General features: G+C 45.2%; 1 protein-coding gene across 1 annotated transcript in view; it reads right to left on the reverse strand.

Moving 5' to 3' along the window:
• Window positions 1–24271, reverse strand: part of LOC146268540 (inactive phospholipase D5) — a 33685-nt gene that overhangs the window by 3075 nt on the left and 6339 nt on the right. The window contains exons 2-5 of the mRNA XM_084710156.1: window positions 5848–5981; window positions 1424–1610; window positions 691–799; window positions 53–180 (exon numbers count right to left, since the gene is read on the reverse strand). Of these exons, the coding sequence (XP_084566282.1) occupies window positions 53–180; window positions 691–799; window positions 1424–1610; window positions 5848–5981 (558 nt within the window). The remainder of the gene's footprint in view (window positions 1–52; window positions 181–690; window positions 800–1423; window positions 1611–5847; window positions 5982–24271) is intronic.

Below are 24271 nucleotides of genomic sequence, written 5' to 3' on the forward strand. Positions count from 1 at the left end.
GTGTTGTCTATGTGTGTGTGCTTGCTGAACTGGGTCAGATGTATGGAGGTACCGTGGCCAGGGAGCGCCAGTCCATGCTGCCACTGCCGATGTATATGTGCTTTCTGTCTACCACCCAGAAGGAGGAGCGGAGCTTCCCTCTGGTCAGGATCGTCATGTTTACGTAGTGAACGTCTGCACCTGGATAAGGAAGAGAGAATAAGGAGGGGTATAGGCAGTGAGAGGTGGAGGCAGTGAGAGGTGGAGGCAGTGAGAGGTGGAGGCAGTGAGAGGAGGAGGGGTAGAGGCAGCGATATAGAAGATTCAATGCAGAGATGGAATCAAACATTGTCATGAGAATAAGGAGGGGTAGAGGCAGTGAGAGGTGGAGGCAGTGAGAGGTGGAGGTAGTGAGAGGTGGAGGGGTGGAGGCAGTGAGAGGTGGAGGGGTGGAGGCAGTGAGAGGTGGAGGTAGTGAGAGGTGGAGAGGTGGAGGCAGTGAGAGGTGGAGGTAGTGAGAGGTGGAGAGGTGGAGGCAGTGAGAGGTGGAGGTAGTGAGAGGTGAAGGGGTGGAGGCAGCGAGAGGTGGAGGTAGTGAGAGGTGGAGGGGTAGAGGCAGAGATATAGAAGATTCAATGCAGAGATGGAATCAAACCTTGTCATGAGATTGGATCTATTACATACAACGGGCTATCTGTTGCAATGACTCACTGTGTCGATCAAGACTCTTCAGCTCGGCGGACTCAATCATCCCACTAGCTATCTTCAGGTTGACCTTCTTAGCCTTTAGACCCAGCAGTTTGTACAGCAGAGCTCGACCCTGAAAGAAACCACATTAGCCATTTGGTTCAAATTGCACTTGGCCACAATTTGGTAGTGGCTAGCCAGCTGGCTGGCAAAGACATGCACTGACTGGCACACACACACTCCAACACAAACCAATGAGCGTACAATCTGCAGTCTGCAATATTGTTTAACTCTCTGGTCCCCATTCTATTGTTATACCTTAAACCCATGGTTTCTTTCTGAGGCATGCTAGAGACAATTGCCACCGGCTCCAGTGATTAGATCTGCCCAGACTGCAGCCCCCAAAGAGCAATCTTTCTCCAGTCACTCTGCCACACGGAGCCATTAGACCAGACACATCCCAGCTTCACTAATGAAACACACACACAGACACATACAGCTCTGTCAGAGGAGAGACGGAGGTTGTCCAAAACCTTAATTCAGCCAAAACCAAGTGTAATTTCAGCTATCCTCAGTAAGAAGCAGTGATATTTAGCTAGGCCAACTTGTCCACGAGTGCAAGCTGTTTGGTAATGTATGAGATTAGTTTCTCCATAAACCTTTATATCTAGCTACCTTGGGTAGAGAATGAACCAAAAATAGAACGATTCCATATCTTGGAGATGACTTCCAGATTGTTCCCACAGCGTGGTCTCACCTGCCTGGCTGAGGGGAGGAAACTGGATTCATAGTCTGAGGAGTTGAGGGCCCACTCAGGTGAGACGATCTCCACAGAGCGAGTGGCCAGGTTCAGCAGGTTGTGGAGCCCCACCGAGAGAGGCACGTGTGCCGTGCCATTGTCCAAGAAGGAGATGTCTTCCGGAATGTTCTCCACAAGCACGACCCTGTTGGAAAATAAAACTAAAGACATGTTTTTGCAGCATCAACAGTGATTAGTCTTCTCTGACAGGCCTAACATCTTTGTGTTGAGATGTTTTTGTCATAAACTAATGGCAATTTAATTAACTCAACTAAATGCTTAAATTGTAGCACTGTGCCTTTCATAAAGACAAATGGCTTTTTCTCAGGGTTGTAAATTGAAAGCTGAAAATCAGGAGACGGTTTATTAAAGTTGGCTTAAAAAAATAATGGAAAACTGTAGAACACATTGCTGTGCAGTTTTAGTAGAAAATAACCAATAATATATTCTCTTATTATCTACAGTGCCATTACAGTAAGAATGTGGGTAATGGCCTTGAGATTACATACAGTATAAAGGATGTCAATCTAATACACTTTCACCTATGGCTACCTCCTCAGCAAATAGGTTGGGAAAACACACTCCATTTAAACATTTGGGTGATAACTTATGTGTGTCTTGCAGTACGTACATTAAAAACTTTATGCAGAGCACGCACAAGCCCTGGTGAATACGAGGCCTGCCTTAATGTTTGCAGTGCCACTTTGATATGTGAACAGGCACCTGTGAGTGGGAATTTAATCAGCCTTGAATTCCCTGTGAAGCTATACCGTGTATCCATTTCATAAACAGCAGGAGCTTGCTGCGTCTGTACTACTGAAGCCATGAGGCCCTCTGAGGGGAACGCTTAGACGGTCGTCCCAGGCATCATGTCATTAAGGTAACAGAGGTGTTTTTCAGGCCCTTATGGACCAGCAAGATTGGTAAAAACACCATAAACATGTTGGATTTACCGTGACAACCAAGTGTTTCAGACAGCCAGCATGCTATTATCAAGCCTGAATGCTCACTGCTGTATCCAGCCCGGCAATTGATTCGTTCTGATCCAGGGGCTGTGCAACATTCTTTATGCTGAGAGCAGACTCGATACAGGAGTGAAAACATGGTAAATCATATGAGGCAGAGGAGCTGGGAGCAAAGTGATTGGTGAACGCTGTAGGCTGCAAGCATCAATTTACTGACTGGCTGATTCAGACACTGCATGGTTGAAATGCTGTTTCTTCCTATCTGCGAAACAAACCTGACAAGAGTGGAGATGGAATGTCTGGGAATAGATTTTTCTTATTGATGTATTTTAGGATTGGGGATGGGATTAGAGATTTGGGAAATCAACTTGGCATCCCCAACGTGCAGTACTGGATTTATTTTTGTTGCTTAAAATTAAGTAGCCTGACAAGGGAAGCCTAGCATGGACACAATATAAAGATGGATTTGACAACATTAGAACAAAGATTACAGTCCCAAAATGCATTCTGCTTCCTTTGGAAAGGCAGGAGAGACAGCGCATTAACTAGGACATGGCTTCCACGTGTTCTATTGAAACTGCACAGATGTACAAATTAGGGGTTAAACAATAAGGTGACATCAAAAAACATGTAAATGTTATTTATGGAGGAGAGGGAGGTAATCCTATGCAGGTTAAGGAACACAATCCATTTTCCCAGGGAAATGATGTATGGGGGATTACATTTACATTTAGTCATTTTAGCAGACGCTCTTATCCAGAGCGACTTACAGTAAGTACAGAGACATTCCCCTCGAGGCAAGTAGGAAGAAGTGCCTGGCCCAAGGACACAACGTCATTTTTGGCACGGGAATCGAACCAATAACCTTCTGATCAATAGCCCGACTCCCTAACCGCTCAGCCGTCTGACCCCCATCTGACCCCCTGGGTTTGGGGTTGTTATCCAAAAGAGAACAGGTTTAAAAATAAGAATCGAACGAAGGCTTCCGGAGGGAATTCATTGATTCGTGAATAACCAGTGAACCTTCTTCTTCAACCCTGCGTGCAGTCAGGGGTGTGATTCCCTCCTAGCTCCTCACACCCCGCTGCTGGAAAAAAACTTTTTTCTCCTTTATCCCAAATCTAAAATGTTTCTTGTCAGTTGAATGACAATAGATTTACCCCCACCCTTCTGCCACACAAGGTGATTTCCCCACAGTTTACTCTCTGTAGATCACATCCTCCTATAAACAGCTGCTGCAAAGTCCTCATAAGACAGGTGATGGGCAGAGTGGGTGACGTGTTAAATCGGTCTGTGCAAGCTCTCTAACCAGGAAGCAGCACAGTGGCATGTTGAATAGTGGAAACTATTTTCATGGCCTCCCAGGGACTATAACTGTCTCCCATGGGTGAGTAGAGATGCCAAGAATTGATGGTGGTGTTTTCATGCCTTCTAAATGAGAACCCAATAAAGTATGTTCCGGGGAGTATGCAAATTTGACAGAAGGACAATGTGCTGCTGTGCACTGTTTTCATGATTACAAATGTGTTCTTTGCTGCTTGACAGAGTAATAACTCAGCTGCAGATATAGACACAGTAAAGGATATGAGATCATTTTCAGAAATATAGTGGAGCGGTCTCAGGTTTTGACACTGGATATATCCTGGCCCAGCCCGGGCCTTCTGGTGAGTTCTACAGTCGTGGCTGTAGCATCCCTCCACACCATCCATCCAGATCTCTGCTTGAGTTCTAGAATAATGATCTAAAATACGGTTCTAGAATAATGATCTAAAATACGGTTCCAGAATAATGATCTAAAATACTGAGCGAACAGAACATGGCTCTGGGCTTATCATTGATGGCACAGCTTTATTCATGAACCACTCCATGTTCATGTGAAACATGTGAGATGGATCCCAGGTAATGATAGCCTTGACAATGTTGAGAATGTGTTATTAAAGTCTGTGATCGTAACAGAAATAGTGTGCAAACCTGTGCCTACTGGTGTTGTCAGCTTTCCATCCACACATATTGGAGTATTCAGTGTCCTGCTTGCAGCTACCTAGTTCTGAATCAATACCAACCTTCTTATCTGACATCTAATCCTGAGCACTGAGCTGTACGGCCAAAAGACATCCATCACATAGTTCTTTGGATGCATTTAAACTGATCTGGTAAAATTTCTTATAGACTCATGTATTGGAAAACAATATGGTTAATGATCCATGAATGAGTACAGGCCCCTGGCTGATTTATCATTTACAATTTTCTATGTAACTGCTGAATATACATTACATTTACATTTAGTCATTTTGCAACTCTATGGAGTTCTGTATTTACACTATATACAACCTCCTCATCTTACTTACAGCTTTCTCTAGACAATATTTCTCGAGAGAAAATCAGCATCACAAAATCCTAATCTGTGACTGAAAGTAAAGGTGTTTTTTTTATGACAGGAGAGGTTTTTCTGTGTGAAGTTAGGGAGAAAAATGACTCTGCTACTCCACTCCTGATACCACTTTGTGACAGTACATTGATCCATTTAGAGGTCTCTCTCTCTCTCTCCCTCTCTCCCTCTCTCTCTCTCTCTCTCTCTCTCTCTCTCTCTCTCTCTCTCTCTCTCTCTCTCTCTCTCTCTCTCTCTCTCTCTCTCTCTCTCTCTCTCTCTCTCTCTCTCTCTCTCTCTCTCTCTCTCTCTCTCTCTCTCTCTCTCTCTCTCTCTCTCTCCCTCTCTCTCTCTCTCTCTCTCTCTCTCTCTCTCTCTCTGTTTGTCTCTCTCTCTCTCTCTCTCTCTCTCTCTCTCTCTGTTTGTCTCTCTCTCCCTCCCATCTCTCTCTTCCTTCTCTCTTTTACTTACCCCACTTTATCCCCCCTCTCTTTTTCTCTCTGTGTCTCTTACTCCCTGAATCTCCACCCAAAGCCTGAGGGTACCTATTGAGAGAAGAATCAATTTTGACTTTACAAGTTGGAATTACATTTCCAGCCTTCATTGGGGCAGAGTGATGTTGGACAGATTGCTCTGAAGGGCAGAACCAGAGACAAAGAGCCTGGTAACAGGCACCTACAGCCTGGGCAGTAATGGATGTGGAGGATAATATAAGTTGAGAGAGAGGGAGGGAGAAAGATCGGGAGGGAGAAGAGAGAGGGGAGAGAGAGATTGGCAGAAAAGGAGGGGGATGAGAACAGCTCAGTAATAACCAGCCTCATCCCTCCCCACCACAACAATCTCACAACAACCTGTCATCTGTGATCAAATCACACACATCCTCGTCATTGTGCTCACACGCAAAGCATTTGACCTCAGAAGCAAACCTGGGCCCTTTTTCTTTCCTCCATGTGACCTTTGTTTTTCACGATGGATGAACACAGATTGCGTAACTTAACACAACAGCTTTTGGAGTGTAAGAAGACTGTGTTGTCTTCTGCAGACCTCACCTGCAGTTTCTGTTACAGTTCTCCTCTGTGATGCCGTCCTCATCGCCCCACAGGTCCACTGCTGAGAAGATGAGGGCTAGGAGGATGGCGAAGCAGCACACCAGTGCAAAGATCACAATGCATTTTTGCTGAGACTGCAAGAGAGAGGAACAACATATTGTTAAATGCCTACATGGTTATTTTCACTCCGTCCCCCCGCCTTACCCCCCCAGCCCCTTCCACAAGCCTTAGTCTAGCAGCATTTATTGCAAAGATCAGCAAAATATAAACTGATTGCAAGATAATTTACCTTGGGGATTTTGGACACAACAATGTGCAATACTATGGAAGTGACTCTGAAGATATATCATTTTGCCTTGCTTCAGAGAAATGTTGAGACAATCTGAAGTCATCTTTGCTTGGCTCCATTTTACCCACATGATATGTTTTTTTGTATGCAGCATGAGAACCCACAACAAACTCCTATTTCTAGCCACTTCCCTAACATAATTGGGTTGGATCCAAAGGGTTCTATATGGTAGAGGTCAAGGCAACCCCAATCTGAAAGGTAACAAATGGCCTGTCCAATTCAGCAGGACACAGAGAGAGAAAGAGAGAGAGAGACAGAGAGAGACAGAGACATTTCTTATGGTTTGGAGTCCCAGAAGACTCATGGATAGGCTTGAATTCAAATCAGACAGTGTTCACCTATTAATAATATTGACATAATTTAGAGGTGTCAGAGAAGAAGATTTATGACTAAAATGATTTCACATGACCGTAACTGTGCAATTTAAAAGCTTTGCATGTCTGTTTAATGTAAAATTGACGTCCCAGAGCTAAGAAATGAATTAGAAATGTCAAACCTCTCTATGAAACAATACAAAATATGTTTAAATGACATGGTTGGAGCCATGCCTAATGACCCTAGGACACTGGAACCTATTGGAACCTTTCAGTCTCTCACTGAACACGCTTGATATCCCACGCACCACTGACCTCCTAAGACCATGCCACTACAGCATTTCTACCTTCAAGGTGCAAAGTACATGTGATTTATGCATGACCTTTGTAGCATGTGGATATGTGTGTGTGTGTGAAGTGTGTGATTACAGTGCAGCGCAGACCAGGAAGCCAGGGGGTCAGAGTCAAAGTGTGCTCTTGAGACTTGACCAGTGTCACATGACACTGGAACAGGACCATGGATCGATAGACCCTCCAATTACAGGAGAGTCTGTCTAACTGCTCCCCACTCAACAACCTTCCACCCTCCCCATAGCCTTCCTATTCTGTACTAAACATCCGTCTGTACTGATGCAGCCACATGAGCATCAACATACACCATGGCCCAGTTGCCAAGGACGTGTCATGACAGGGTCTACATCAAACTGAAGTCCACATGTATACACATAGAACAGGAAACCCAACAGCTGCTCAGTGTGTGCTGTAGAAGCTCCATGGAGTCCCAGTGGAAAGGGCTGTTGGCACAGTTTATGTCGGTTGGCGCGGTGCCCGTCAGATGAACAGAGGTGAAGGGGAAGCCAAGCCTTGACAGACTGATACACACGCAGGGATCTGAGGCAGTCAGACGTGTGTTTGATAGAGGTCATATCTAACACCTTCCAAAAGATTAAAGTGTTGGCCGAAATGTTACAAAGTTAAGTCTGCAGCAGTGTGTTAGCTAAGAGAGAAGTTGGCGCAGGATAGACGCTTTATCTGCCTAAAGTGTTTCATAGTCCCTGCCAACGAAGCTACAAACCTAGGACACAACGAGAACAAAAGTCGCATTTTTGACAAAGGTCAAAACTATACGCTAAAGAACGTTTAGGATACACTTTGAATTAAGCTGCTCCTATACATTTAAATGACTGCTCTCAATGTTGTTACCTGCTGAAAGAATAGGATGGAAGACCTCGCCAAATCAGGGATTATTACTGTAATGGGAGGGAAATGCCACAGTCTCAATTAGCGACACTTTCATTTCCCCTCCTCTATTAAGGCTCCGGATTAACAAGGACCCATGCTGTTTGACAGAGGCAGAGGATGGCAATTGTGAAACACTACAGGCAGAAAGAAATATACAGCGATGTGGGCACAGCATATTCTCTGCTATTTCTACTCGTTAGGTCTCATAGCACTGCAGCTCCAATGTGAATGTACAGATGAACAAAGCTTCATTGTCGTGATGCAACAATAACAAATTACCGATGTTTCGACAGACAGGCTGGTTTTCAGGGGAGCTGAAAGGAGGTCTGAACATTTGAGCACATGATGCATGATACAGCCTGGTTTCCTATTCCCTTTGTAGTGGATGGAGATTCAGTTACAGGATGTTGGGAACAGCTGGGCTCATTTGACTTCAGCAATTCAATGACACTCACAGCTCTATACACAGCTCACAGAAGGCAAGAGTCCAGAACCATTCTGAAACATGGAGGCCTTAGTAGTCACATTACAGTGCCTTCTACCCAGCTTGGAATGATGAGTAGTTGGACTTGAAACAGGACTTTACAAGACTGTGAGCACAATGTTTGACTTTAAGATTCATCACCAGCACCCTCGCGGCCAGATAGTTCCTCCACCCAGAGTTTAATATGAGGGAGCCCATCGCTGAGGTTAATCACATTTCATAACAAGCTAATTGAGGTAAGTGGAAAAACAGAGCTAAGACGCATGGTCCATACTGGGCTTGTTGTGTATGGTACAGCATATGGCACACACACCTGTTCAGTAGCTGTGATTCAGTCACCTAAAAGATCTCTGCATCACTTCAGCGCACCCCAGAGAACTAATAATTCTTCCTTACTCATAAAACGCCAAGGTGTTCTCTCCTCGCAAACATTAACATACATGCTATTGATTGTGTTAAATTGTGCCTAGATCTGCAGATTAGCGACAGAAAGTGTGTGTGTGTGTGTAAGCATGCATGTGCATGTGTATGTATCTTTCACAGATGTTTCATATCACAATGACCTTCAGCACTCTGAACACACACATTCACACACCTGTCACACACATTCTCACACACACACACACACACACACACACACACACACACACACACACACACACACACACACACACACACACCTGTCACACACACTCTCACACACACACACACACACACACACACACACACACACACACACACTGTCTCTGATGCACCATTATGTCAGTTCATTCCCCCTAATTGATGGTAGAGAGAAGAGGCCTGGAGACTCGTCTAACAGATCAGGATTCGCTCCTGTAGCACTACACGTCTTTGACAGCTGCACTGCTGAAGGTGCAAGGACCCATACTGAACTCAACGCGGAGGTGATGAAATTCCCTGCCAGTCACATTCTGTTAATAACAGAAATGTGTCTATGCTCGTATGTGTGAGAGAGGAGCGTGGAACTATTACAAAAAGGTGTGTGTGGAAATGTCAATCCATGACACAGAAACTCGACTGAGAGACAGGGGGATAGGTCCACAAGCTGTCTTAAATGAATGGTGTGGAACATCTAAGAGAGACAGTGTCTTATTAAATACTGAATTATAAATAAGACTGAAATAGAATCTTTTCCAGTTTCACAGTCTTTGAAGGTAGCAGTTCGCGGTGCTAAATCTGTTTCTTGAGTACTGTTTAGGATATCACATTTCTCAAGCTTTTCCCTTTGACAAGTACAAATGGTCTTGGAGCAATGTGGGAGAGCAGGCGGCTCCATTTATCTCTCCATCTGTAAGGAGGAGAAGCTAACAGTGATGAAAAGAGAGGAGGGAGTCCAAGATAGGGCAGGCTTATGCGTTTAGATATCTAAAAATGCAGGTTACAAAAAGGGGTGGATCTCAGAAAGAAAAACCATGTCTGTGTATCGACCAATGGATAATTTATGGTCCATCTTTTTCTCTTGCCACAGGAGTATGTATTGCATTGCAACTTCCAACGTTTCTTTCTACCTCATAAAGATGCTAGATAACTGATGTCTGTGTTTTACATCTTACTCCCTTGACTGAATTGACTGAAAGCCTTTTAAATGCTTAATTCTTATAGTTAAGTAGATGGATGTCTTATACAATATATATTTTTATATATGTGGCTTGATAATATTGACTATGTTTAGAAACAGCCCTGATATTCCTCATCCAAAGCAAGGCTAACCCGGACACAGGCTCATTCATAAAACATTCATGTTAAGTGAGGTCTATACGTTCACACACTACCGACCCAATGAAATACATAAAAGCTGATTGAACGATATACAAACAGACTAGGGATTTCAGGGAGCATGTGAGTGTAGCTCGGAATGTTTATTTCCAAGTGTCACGCTCGAAAGGGAAGCCAGTGTTTTGGCTCGTCCCCTTCTCTACCTGTCTTCCATCAGAGGATGTTTGCGTTCAGCCTGGACAGGTTGAAATGTCCTTCGTTTATTTCCGACACTTCTAACAACGAGTTGGCACACGGTACCTTTACTCTAAACAAGGTCTGTGTTTCCTCTGTCCCCCTAGCTGCTGGTTGCTGTCCCATAGCCCTTTCCTTCCACACTATTGCCCTTTCTAAAAAAAAGTCCCAGGCTTTGTAGAGGGGCACGTCGATGCATTCAATCATGCAAGTCTCCTACGCTGGCACAGAGCACTCTTCTCAGGCCCGAGTCTTAATCCCAGTCAGAGGTTCCATGAAGCTATGATCATCCCATCCACAGCTCTGCCATGGTACCTGTCTCTCCTCAGCCATGTCAAGTTCCAACAAGGCTTTCTGATGTTGTTTACGTCACCTTGGCCTCCCAACAGACACGTTTGTCATTGCTGTCTTCATGCTTTTTAGCCCCTCCCCCCTCTCTGCCAACTTACAAAGACTTCAATCCAAACCTCAGATGTGTTACTGTTTGATTAGTTTAAACATTTACAGTACTTGTTACAACACAGACCACATAAACCTACCTTTCCCACATAAAAATGCCCAATAATCTTGTGACATCTCTGATCAGCACAACCGATTAAAGACCAAGAGTGTCAGTATCAGAGCAGTACTGGGTGGTAGAGGCTAGGCTAGTCTGGCTGTGTGCTAGCTACACTGCTCAGCTCTCTTAAGTTGTCAGCTGTTTGGCTGTGGGCCAATCATGTCAGCTCCAATCAGAAGACTGGACACATTCCCCCAGCCAATCAATGGGATGGTAGGCTCGTTTGTCTTCTCGACAGTCAGACCCATACACAAGAGAGGGAGGAATAGGGAAGTGACAATTCAGACAAGCTAGTCAAACAGGATCTTTAACATCTCGTTATTGGTTATGCTTAGGAAATAACATAAACATGATGTACATGTGAGGGACATATCCATGGAGTGATGAAAGCTAGCCTGCACTGCAGAACTTTCATTTTCCACTTCTCCATTCCCCTTTACATTGGAATTTATTTAACATGTGGAATTGACTTTGTACTGTGTGGATCAACGGCTGGCCATTACTTTCTAATCTAGAATGTTCTATCATTCACCACTTAAGCAAGGCAGGGATGAGCCCAGTTTGAATATGTTAGCAATTTGCAGATGAGAGTTCAATGTTGGCAGATCTATCACCAATCAGCAAGGGATGTAGCAGTCATCTATACATCCCCCTGTGGATCGGCCATGAAGGTAGTTCTTGATTGTTCCGATTGAGTCCTGTTGCATGAGTTCTTGCTATTATACAATGTCATGTTTTCTAAAGTGTGTGTCTGTGCGCGTTACAATGAGCATTTTGAAAAGTCAGTTACAAATGAAATTCAGCAACGTCTTAAAACGCAGCCTGTCTGTTCTTGTCCAGACTGTTATTGATGGGTGAGGGGTAGAGAGGCATGAACAAGCTGACAATGACTGTGACTAACGTCCTGTAATTATTGGAAGACCTTGGCTGCTTCTGATTGGTCCCTAGTGCCCATGTGACCTAGCGAATCAGAAGTGATTGATGGTGCCAATTACACCTGTTAGACCAGACAAATGATTTAAACCTTCAATGTCTAGGATTCAAGACTCAACGTTTCCTCCAATGCTTGATTGGATTTCCAGTGTATCCGTCCTAAATGTCCCCAGCTGTTGGACATAAGAGTTTTTAAAGTCTCTTCAAAGGGTTAGGGTTAGGGTTAGGGTTAGGGACCAAGGAACCAGGGACCTTTTGTAATTGTAATGGCCAAAACAAAAGCATACATAACCTAAATCAATCAATCTTCCACACCCACTATCCACAACACATATTCACACCAGTCAGGTCCCGTCTTTCATGGTTGTGATCTCATTCCAGAAGGTTTACCTAGACCTTGTACCTGACCTTACCAATTACCGCCTCGGCACGTAAAAGGCCAAAGTCTTCCTCTCAAGACGAATTCTGGTGTTTGCCTTGCAGCAAACACTTGTTGGGATGGAGGGAGGAGGATAAAAGAATGATGATTCAGTACAGAATTCCTCATTCTAATTTTGGTCCTTTATGATGTAGGTATCATGATTTCTTCAGTGGCGACGGAGAGATCATGAACTCTAACTGTGATGTCTGACACGAGAGGACACAGGATTGGTAAAAAAAGTAGAAATTAAGACAGACAGCAAACGAAAGAAGTGAGGGATGAGTCAATGCCAAACGGCTGAGACTAGTTTATTCAGCATCCATTGATTTTTGATAGAGTACAAATTCACATTCCGAGCACAATAATTATAATCAACCATAGTTTCTCTCTCTCTCTCTCTCTCTCTCGCCCTCTCGCCCTCCAAGGAAGGCATTTTTCTACTGAAGCATGTTGAGATCTCTGCCTCCCTGCCTCCCATCCTCCCTCTCACATCCTCCCTGCCTCCCATCCTCCCTCTCCTATCCTCCCTGCCTCCCATCCTCCCTCTCACATCCTCCCTGCCTCCCATCCTCCCTCTCACATCCTCCCTGCCTCCCATCTTCCCTCTCCTATCCTCCCTGCCTCCCATCCCCCCTCTTCCATCCACTCTCTCCCATCCTCCCTCTCCCATCCCCCCTCTTCCATCCCCCCTCTTCCATCCACTCTCTTCCATCCTCCCTCTCACATCCTCCCTGCCTCCCATCCTCCCTCTCCCATCCTCCCTGCCTCCCATCCCCCCTCTTCCATCCACTCTCTCCCATCCTCCCTCTCCCATCCGCCCTGAATAACAGTTTCCCTGCCTTACAGCCTCCCATCCTACCAATCCCTGACCTCCCAGCCTCTCTGTCTCCCTGCCTACCTGCTTTCCCACCTCACCCCCCCCCACCCCCCACGATCCCCCAACTCAGCCCAGCAGTCCAGCACATTGATTTAAGCCAGCCTCCCTTGATCAATAAATCTATAAAATCTCCATTAGAACAACATGAGAGGCTCCACACATCTCCAGTGCTGGCATGTAAGACAACTGACCCCCTACAACCCTATAGACGTTCCACAAGCCCCATGTATCCCCAGATCCTGTCCCCAAAAACCCTGGCCCCAGACCCCTGGCCCCTGGCCCCCACCCGCCCAGACCCAGGACCCCCGTTAAAGATCTCCTACTTCTCATTCTCCCTTTGCACCTTTCAGAGGAACGCTACAGGGAAGAAGGTGGATATTTCATTACCAGCCAGTTGGTAATTTTACTACACTATTGACCCCTTATCCTTCCTACCTGAGTGTCAGTGATGTTAGCCCTATCCAACTTATGGAAACATCGCCTTCAATCTCGTATGAGAAAACGTTTTGCTGATGCTGTTGTGAAGATCAGTTCTGTGACTGTAACTGATCAAACATCAGTTCTGTGACTGTTCTCCTTTTACAATGAAGTATGTTTTTTTTTTTTGCTTACGACTGTGATTCCCTTAATGTTTCCTGTTTCTCGCCCTTGCCCTCTCGGCATATCTGTTGGACTATCGTGTTGCCCCTGGTGGTATGTCACTACCAACCAATCAGGCACTCCCTCCCGTAGAATCCATGTTTTAACTGTGGAATCAGCAGGATGTAGAATTACACTGCTAGAGCTGAGGGTGTAAACTGCAAGATCACATCACTGCAGCCTTCGCAGCAAACCAAACACACACACACACGACTACACATTCACACGCACATGCACTCAAAAATACGCACCCCCAGCCACCCATAAACCCACTCCTCTGCAAACTGAACGTTCATGTCATTACATTTACATTTAGTCATTTAGCAGACGCTCTTATCCAGAGCGACTTACAGTAAGTACAGGGACATTCGCCCCGAGGCAAGTAGAGTGAAGTGCCTTGCCCAAGGACACAACGTCATTTGACACGGATGGGAATTGAACCTGCAACCTGCTCAGCCATCTGACTCTCTGACTCTCATTAAAGCCAACAACTCCTCTGTGTGCCCCCAACAAGCTGCAAGGCTCAGTTAGTCCTTTCATTAGGAGACGTGTAACCTACACCCTACTGGCTCTTCACCAAGAGCCAGCGGTAAGCTAGAACAGTAGTTATCACGAAGGTGTGTTCAATTAAATGAAAAGGGGAGGAGGCGGCGTACAAAAATAATGCACTTTATTTATGGTACAGTTGGTGTTCCCTCGAGCCACTAGCACAACAAGCTGCACCAAGGCTGCGATCTTATTACGTTGCCTGTTACACAAAGTCAAATCAAACTAATATAATTAAATCAATCCAAACACAAGGGGGGCACTCTCACTGCAAAGAAACAAAAGGACAGAATAACGCCCGTCCAATAAAATAAATGACACACAAAACTTGGAGGTGGTTTACATAACAAAGGCACTCAACGGCAAACTGCAAGCCCTGAACTGCTGTCTTGTAATAGGCATTAGGCTGGGGAACAGCGAATGTTTTAACTAGTTGAAATTCTACGGTGGGAAAAACAGTGGCTACTAATGATCCCTGAAAATAGCAGACATTATTTTAGCCACTTGTGTATCAAAACATACAGGTTTTACATAATATTACACTGGTCAATTAATACCTTTACGTCTGTGCTGAGGTCCGATTTCAGATGGGAACCATGCGTTTCTAGCACAGGACACTACAACAACAATCAATGCATAATCAATACAACAGTATAAACATTACTCATTTACTCCCACAATTTACTCTGTTTAATTCACCTCACATTTACTGTCTTAAAATCTCAATTAAAACACAAACATTTGTAAACATGGGTTACGTGGTGACGCTTGTCCTTACCCGCTTCCAATTTATCACCGCCGGCCAGCTCTGATTGAAAACAACACTAACTGTGGTATGCCATCTACCTGCATTTAATTGAAATTAAGGTGGTCATGTGACAGAACCAGGTGAACCAAATGGCTCCCTGGTTTATCCCCCTCCCACCTGTCACATATTTCCCCCACTTTAAAAGGTCACCGTCCCGGTGCCGTTGATCTATTCTTTCTAATGCCATGGCCTAAAATAGTAGCTGGGGGTAAGGTTTACTGACCGAATGGCGTTTTGTTGGGCTTCTAGGTGTTGGGTAACTGACTGTGGCAACCGGAAGGGGTTGGAGTGTTGGCCTGCTCGTGCCCGTCTTGGGCGTCTCACTGGGTCTTCTCCCAACGGCATCATTTCTTGGGGTGGGTCTGACTCCACCTCTGGAGAGGAGCTACCTGTGCCAACTACTGTTGTCATTGGGGTTGCCTGGTCAACTTGTGGCGGGCAGTTGTTGTCCAGTTGTGGTCCAGTCACTGTCCCATCTTGTCCAACTTCGCAGCCTGGCCTTGCATCTGGCAGATTAGGTAGAGCTTGAAACCACACCTCATCCTCATCCTCTTCATTAATATTTTGTCTCTCATTTTCTGGTGTGCCACATAGCATGTCCCAAGGAGCATCCACCGGTGGTTTATCCTGGCTTGGCAGAGCTTGCAACTCGGAGCGGTGGACATTCATGTCTGGACCCAACCCATCTTCAGGTGTAAGATGGTACACGAGACCCTTGTCGTCCCGGCATTTCACCACTCGGTATATTCTTGGATCCCAAAAATCTTGGATTTTGTGCCGGCCGAGTGGATGGCTTCTACGATACACCCTGGTATTCACTGGGATAAGGGGTGGGAGGTGACTGTAACGTTCTCTAGTGGCCGCTGCTGCCTCCAGACGGCTCTTGGCGTCAGCGTAAATTTCAGCAAGGTGTTCTTGGTGGGTAGTGACCCAATCGGCTGGGGGTGTATCATCTGGATCTGCTGCTCCCAGCCCCAGCAAGAAATCCACCGGAAGTTGGGGCTTCTGCCCAAACATGAGTTCGTATGGGGAATGACCCGTGGTCTGATGCACAGATGTGTTGTATGCAAACAGCAAGTGTGGGAGGGCTTGGGGCCACCTTTTCTTCTTCTCAGGGGGCAGGGCCCGCAAAAGGTCATGGAGTGTGCGATTAAAACGTTCACATTGCCCGTTTCCCTGCGGATGATAGGGAGTGGTTCTGCTTTTGTTGATCCCGTACAACTTGCACAAACGCTTCAGCAATTCTCCCTCAAAGGACCGGCCTTGGTCTGAGTGGATTCTTTTTGGCACCCCAAAGGAGTAGAACCACTTTTCCGTAAGGACCTTGGCCACAGTCTCTGCCTGCTGATTAGCAGTTGGATAAGCTTGGGTGAATTTGGAAAACACATCTGTAACAATTAAAACATTTTCATAGCCATTACTTGCTTTTTCCATGGTTGAGAAGTCAATAGCGACAACTTCCAGTGGTTTGGTGGCCAACAGGTGGCCTGCATAGGTGCGTGCAGTAGGAACCACTCCCTTGGCTAGAGAACACCGCTCACATTCTTTGCACCACTGCTCAATGTCCCGACGCATCCTAGGCCAGTAACACCTCTGACGGACTAGTTCAGTAGTTCTTTCCACCCCTTGGTGGCCATGATTGTCATGCAAGCTTGTTAATACCTCCTTGAGCAGAACTTTTGGTAGTAGTAGCTGTAGTTTAAGGTTCCGCGCTGGGGGTCGTTGAATCTCACGATACAAGATGCCATCCTGCTCTCGGATTCTGCGCCACTGACGAGCTAGCTCCAGTACCATCGTGGCTTCCTGTGGTCTCTCCTGTCTATTTGGCGGCCGGGCCCTCCTCCAGTACGCCAAAAAGGCCCCAATCACCACGTCTTTTGCCTGGAGTGCTCGTAGGTCTGCTGGCAAGCGGATGGGAGCTGCATCGATGGTGGCGATCACTGCTTGTCGTGTCAGGTGTTCCGTTAGTACCTCGGGCACCCTCAACTCCATTGGGACCGTGATGCCAGAGACGACTGCTGTGACAAGCTGTGGAGACAAATCACGATTTTGACGTGACAGGGCGTCGGCATTCTGGTTTGCTGTACCAGGGCGATATTTCAGCTGAAAGTCAAAACTTGCCAACTGGGAGGCCCACCTCTGTTCAACTGCAGCTAACTTGGCAGTCTGCAGGTGGCTTAAGGGATTGTTGTCTGTATAGACAATAAATTTGGCCCCGAGCAAATATTCCCTGAACCTCTCCGTCACCGCCCATTTCAATGCCAGAAACTCTAGCTTCATCGAACTGTAGTTCGACATGTTTCTTTCAGATGGTCGCAAGGTTCTACTGGCAAAGGCAATGGGACGTCTCTTTCCGTCCACTTCCTGAGACAGGACCCCACCCAGGCCCTGGTGACTGGCATCAATCTCAAGGATAAATGGCTTTGAGAAGTCTGCATACTTGAGAACTGGGGCACTTACAAGTTTCTGTTTCAGTGTTTCGAATGCTTGTTCACAGTGGTCATTCCAGAGATTCCCCAGCATAGCGTTAGATCCACCCCTTTTCTTTCCTTTCCCTTGGACTGCTGCAACGAGCTTGTGTAAAGGCCCTGCATGCCTGGCAAAGCCTGCCACGAACCTGCGGTAATAAGAGGCAAACCCCAAAAATGAACGCAGGTCAGTCAGGGTGGAAGGGCGTTTCCACTGCAGGACAGTCCGGATCTTATCTGGGTCAGTTGCCACTCCACGAGCTGATATTACATGTCCTAAATATTGTACTTCCTCTTGGAAAAAATGGCATTTGCTCAATTTAAGTTTTAAGTTGTGTTCCTCGAGTCTACCCAATACCACTTGTAATCGTTGTAAATGCTGTTGAAACGAGGATGAAAAAAATCACAATATCATCCAAGTACAACAACAATGAGTGGAAACTTTGGTCGCCAAAGATTCTTTCCATCAGGCGCTGGAATGTACTCGGGGCATTACATAGGCCAAAGGGCATGCGATTAAATTCAAATAACCCAAAGGGTGTACAGAAGGCAGTCTTATCTTTATCCTTTTCAGCCATGGGAACTTGATGGTATCCAGAGGCCAGATCTAGAGTCGAAAACAGTGTGGCCCCCGTTAGTGCATCCAAGGATTCCTCTATTCTTGGAAGAGGGTATGCGTCCTTTCTTGTTTTGGCATTAAGTTGTCTATAGTCCACACAAAGGCGGATTGTACCATCTTTCTTTTGGACCACTACGATAGGTGAAGCGTATGGACTACAACTAGGTTGAACTATCCCCTTCCCTACCAGTTCATGTACATGAGCCTTGACTTGTGCAAACTGAGATGGAGGCAGACGCCGGTAACGTTGCCGTACTGGGGTTGTTTCTACTAAGTGTATCTCATGTTGGACTAGTGCTGTACAACCCAAGTCAAGCTCAAGATAACCCAGGTAGGGAATGGCTATCCCATTAGCTGCTTTAAGCTGTAGCCAATCACATGGCTGCATCGCTTCAGTGGTCTGAGGTTGTACATGCTGCCGAAAAAAACTCTCAGTCACCGTTGTTACCATGGAGCCAGTATCGAGGAGGCAGCGTGTAAGTACACCCCCAAGACGAATGTCAATGACTGGACAACTTCCGATAAGACGGGTGTTAGTAGAGGAAGTCTTCTGTTTTGAGCCCATCAAACCCCCCCCCGGTGTCAAGCTCCCAACACCAGAGGGCGCTAGTTTTCCGGCTGCATCACACTGTTGGTGGTTACCGTAGTCTGCACCCCGCCAGGGTAGACACTCCGTGTTGCTACCCCCTGACCTCCTGGAATGAAAACCCTGCACATTCTAGCTATATGGCCAGCTTGGTTACAACGTAAGCATATGGGCTTCCCATCTGCCTGGAACTTGTAGGGCCTAGGCTGAGCTGCTGCCGGTCTGTGAGTGGAACTGGTAAGACTGCGTGACTGTCCTAGTTGGGCTAAAATTACATCAAGCTGAGACTGTTGTTTGCGAAGGCACTCCTTCAGTTCTGTAAACTCAGAGGAGGGACTGGCTGTAACGGCATTAGTGTCTGCCTCATAGGAATTGCAGGAATATGCACGGGCTCGGGGGGTGGTTTGTGTACGCCTATTAAGCCAATCGAGGGCTTCATTTCGTATATCCCTAAAAAGTAACCGCTGGTTAGCTGAGATTTTATCCAGCAAGTCACCCTGCAGTTTATCATTACGGAGACCTTCGACAAACTGGTCACGGAGGACGCGATCCGAATGCTCTAAATCATCATCCCTCTCCTTAATCTGTTCCATTAACTCCATTAAAACATGGGAATATTCCCTCACAGATTCACTTTCAAACTGCCGGCGGTGATAAAACTGGCGGTGTAAAGCATTAAGAGATTTGGAGCAACGAAAGTTATTTTTCAAAATGGCAAAAATTCTCTGTGGGTCATTGCGATCAGCTGCTGGACTAAACTTAATCTCCCGCTTAGCCTCTCCATCCAATAAATCATACAGAAACAAAGCCTGCTCAAGTCCAGGCATAGGACGGACCGCCAATGACCGCTTTGCCTCCTCAAACCAGTCTTCTACAGACATATTGTCAACAGACATTTTACCAGAAAACCTTGGACATTTTCTTTCTCTAGGTAGACATAACAGACGCTCAGAGGTTCGCCTAGTAGGATTGTTGAGAGAATCCTGGTCAGAGTCTGATATATTTGAAGGACCTGCCTGTCCTCTAAGTTGCTGGTTATCAGCTTGAAGCTGTTTAACCAGCTCTGTCAAAGCCCTAACCTGTTCCTCCAAGGTATCAGACATGTTGATGATGAGGAGCCAACCTTGAGAGCGAAGTGTGATGAATCTTCCTCGTGGTAACCACTGTTTTCCCCACCAATCTAATGCCTTTTAAAATAACCACCTCCACAAAGGAAATAAATATATGTATCTAACAAACAACAAAATATACACAAGTAGCCAGGCAAAATTTCACACCACCTCCAACCCTGCTCGCAGCGCCAAATGTAACCTACACCCTACTGGCTCTTCACCAAGAGCCAGCGGTAAGCTAGAACAGTAGTTATCACGAAGGTGTGTTCAATTAAATGAAAAGGGGAGGAGGCGGCGTACAAAAATAATGCACTTTATTTATGGTACAGTTGGTGTTCCCTCGAGCCACTAGCACAACAAGCTGCACCAAGGCTGCGATCTTATTACGTTGCCTGTTACACAAAGTCAAATCAAACTAATATAATTAAATCAATCCAAACACAAGGGGGGCACTCTCACTGCAAAGAAACAAAAGGACAGAATAACGCCCGTCCAATAAAATAAATGACACACAAAACTTGGAGGTGGTTTACATAACAAAGGCACTCAACGGCAAACTGCAAGCCCTGAACTGCTGTCTTGTAATAGGCATTAGGCTGGGGAACAGCGAATGTTTTAACTAGTTGAAATTCTACGGTGGGAAAAACAGTGGCTACTAATGATCCCTGAAAATAGCAGACATTATTTTAGCCACTTGTGTATCAAAACATACAGGTTTTACATAATATTACACTGGTCAATTAATACCTTTACGTCTGTGCTGAGGTCCGATTTCAGATGGGAACCATGCGTTTCTAGCACAGGACACTACAACAACAATCAATGCATAATCAATACAACAGTATAAACATTACTCATTTACTCCCACAATTTACTCTGTTTAATTCACCTCACATTTACTGTCTTAAAATCTCAATTAAAACACAAACATTTGTAAACATGGGTTACGTGGTGACGCTTGTCCTTACCCGCTTCCAATTTATCACCGCCGGCCAGCTCTGATTGAAAACAACACTAACTGTGGTATGCCATCTACCTGCATTTAATTGAAATTAAGGTGGTCATGTGACAGAACCAGGTGAACCAAATGGCTCCCTGGTTTATCCCCCTCCCACCTGTCACAGACGGAAGACCAGGCAGAATAAAGAAGAGAGAGACAAAGAGATTCAATTAAGAGCATGTTTTGAGTGCATGATATCGTTCCTCTCATTTATTTTACTTTTGTAGTTCTACAGTGGGGTTTAGAATATCCATAAAGATCTTCATCAGCAGATTGGTTCACCCGAGGCATGGCCATCGATCAAAGGAGTATATCTGTTTTACATATGAGAGTCTGCCTTGCTGAAATTATGAAATGGGATGATGTTCATGTGGAGCAGTTGAGTTGTGTTTCAGGATGGGGAAGCCACAGGGCAGTGAGGGAAACATTACACTCAAAACAGCAATGGACATTATCGTATTCTGGCACATAGACCAACATTCAGTCATAGCCTACAAGGAAGGATCCAAACAGGAAAAGCAAAGTTGAAGTCAGAATAAGAAAATACCAGTGTTTTAATGTTCTGTTTTTGTATGACTGTTTGTGTGTCATATTCTCCCATATGGGATGGGTCACTGAGTGGCATGACACAAATATGAAATATGAATTCAGTCATTCCTTCATTCGTATTTGAATTGCTACAGTACTGAACTGCATTTAGCTTTGGACAAAACACAGTCCCAGGCTGAGCTTTGCCACCTCAGGGAAAGAGACTGCGTTCTTCATGACAGGAGGAGAACTGCACTGCAGATGAGTTACAGCTCAACACCTGAACCTTGTCATTGACCTCTTTCTCAAAGATTTGTATCTGCTCCAACTTTTTGAAAGTTCTCCAGAACAGTGTTGTTTTATGGCAGGGGGACAGGACCCTCTTAAAGGAGTGTGCGTGTGTGTGTGTGTGTGTGTGTGTGTGTCTGTATTCGTGTGAATCTTGTCCTAGTTGGGAGTGAAAGATGAATCAACTGTCAAACTAAATCAAGGTAATGACAGACACAGGAACACATCACAAGCACAGAGTTTCATCTGTAGGAGAGAAATTGCATCTGGAAGTGCACAGGGATAAATTCAATAGAGCATGAGCAGCCCTTGACCCGAGCAGAGATGGGCTAAACAGCCATGCCTAATATGATCCAATGTGACATCACCTGCTTCATCACACCCTGTGATTGGAAACCGCTACTTGTGAAAGTTCATGTTAATGAAAACAGATGACTAGCTATGTTGTCTCTTACTGTGAGGCTGAGCTTGACCTGATGAGATCTGAGAGCTACATTTGTCATCTCTCTGTCGTTCAGCTATTAGGGTGATGGTTACAAACCACACCCACATTCTCTGTGACACACACATGTCAAGGTGATTGATTACTCTGGAACGTCCATAGGTCTCTGTTAACAGTATGTGTTCATGTGACTGGTTCTTAACCCACCAATATTAATTACAATGCATTTAATATTTTGTTTCTACCTAGGTTCAACATCAATTTAATGTTGTGTATTACTGGAAAACTCTCTCATGTGATTTAATCCAGGGATGTAATTAATGCTTGTATAAACCAGCCAGTTTGTGTAGCTGGGATCTCATTATCTTTGGAGGGCTAGCATTTGTTTTATTCAGTTAGGGCCAGTTAGCAGGGAAGGTGATCGATGGTGTGTCCCCACACTGTGACCAGTCTTTTGTCTCTTTGTGTCTCCACCAACCAGAAATGTGATCTACCAGCTGTGTGGGATATGTGGGATATTTAACGAGAAGAGGAAGATACGGTCTGGCCAAAATTGACCCCTTTAAACTGCTTATTCTGAACATTGCAGTCTTTGCTGAAAGCGTTTAGAATTCTATCATGTTAAACAGGACCTTTCTCATCAATCAATAAGACTTCAGCAGAATGACCATCTTCAGCTGTTTCAGAGACATGTACACCACTAAGACTGCAGTCTATATTGTTTGTCAGCCCTCTAATGGGAATAGACATGAGAATGGACTAAAGTGCTATAATGCTAAAATGTACCAGTCTGCAGAATTATCTTTTCTTTTTTTGTACATTCAGCAAATAGGACAGAATTCTGCTCAGGGACCTATATCTCAGCATGAGTTCTGGGAAAGACTGCTGTTGTAATTTCAATGTGTCCACATAAATATACACACAAATACACACAAACACACACACACACACATAAACGCAAGCAGTCACGAACAGTAGAACAAACACATGTGCAATAAACAAACACGGTGCCAGTGAGAGAGCTAGATGAGAATCTGACACCACAGCCCTCCAGTAGACTGATTACACCCCATAACTGATGAAATCGACTGTTTCATTCAATACATCCTAGAATAAGTGGTTAGGTTTCCATGGGTACCCCTCCAGCTGTTTTGACTCCCCTTTTCCAACTGACTTTCTGCTTGCTTGGTTCTGTTAGCTCAGCGAGTGTCTCTCCGTGTTCCTGCGAGTGTGTGTGTATTCACGTGGTTGTGTATGTGCCCCTGCATACAGATACTGTTTGTGAGAAAGATAAAGAGCCGGATCCCCTCCCTTCGGGTTTTGGGTTCTGGCTAACCACGCCGTCATCAGACATGCTCTGTGCATCCAGGCTGAATGGAGTGACAGCCTTGAGGAGAAGAAAAAATAAGGGACAAACGCACTTTGCCCCCCCCCCTCCCCCCTCCCCACACTCACTTTCCCCCAGCCCTTCCAAAACTGCTAAGTGAGCTGTGACTTGCCGAAGACAAGGTTGTCAAAAACACTCAACAATAACCCTTTTTCTTCTTGAAGGTCTGACAGCCTGTGCTGACACACTCCACTCAAACCAGCCAGCCTAAACAGAATGTCTGAAGAGAAGAGAAATGCATGGAATTGGATTTGTGAATTAATGCACCAATGTCAAGCCTTTGAGAAGTTTCTACTAAGGAAGAACATTTAAACTGACAATCTAGTTTAATCTTCTGGAGTCATAAGGTCAGGAGAAGTTATCTTGTTTCTTCTCCAAAAGCTAGAGTTTCCCTCCAAAAACACAACGAATCATCAATCAGCCTGATGGTTTTAAATAGAAGGCAAAACTAACATTAAGTCATTTCTCTCTCATGAAGGAAAAACTATTTCACTCACAGACCAAACATCGTCACAAACTGGCTCGCAGCCCTGCGAGTCACATAATATGGCCAGAACTTTGCACCAAAACACATAAAGTCCCAGTCTACAAGCTCAAGTCATTCATCTGGATCTGCTGTCCAGATTTTTGTTTATCCACAAAACCTTTCCCGAGTGTCAAACGGTCAGCTGAACATGACTGGAATCTAAAACATGAGCATACAGCTGGCCAGATGCCCAGTGCTAGCTACCTGCAGATACATGCTGGCAGCTGACATGTACACACTCTCCAGAGTATCAACTTCCTCTCACAAACCTGTCTGGAGTTTAGCAGAACTTACCTTCATGGTGAACTCCTATGACGATGCTCCT

Source organism: Hypomesus nipponensis, chromosome 11 (assembly GCF_054491055.1).
Source record: "Hypomesus nipponensis isolate SF chromosome 11, ASM5449105v1, whole genome shotgun sequence".
In the NCBI taxonomy this organism is placed as follows: Eukaryota; Metazoa; Chordata; class Actinopteri; order Osmeriformes; family Osmeridae; genus Hypomesus; species Hypomesus nipponensis.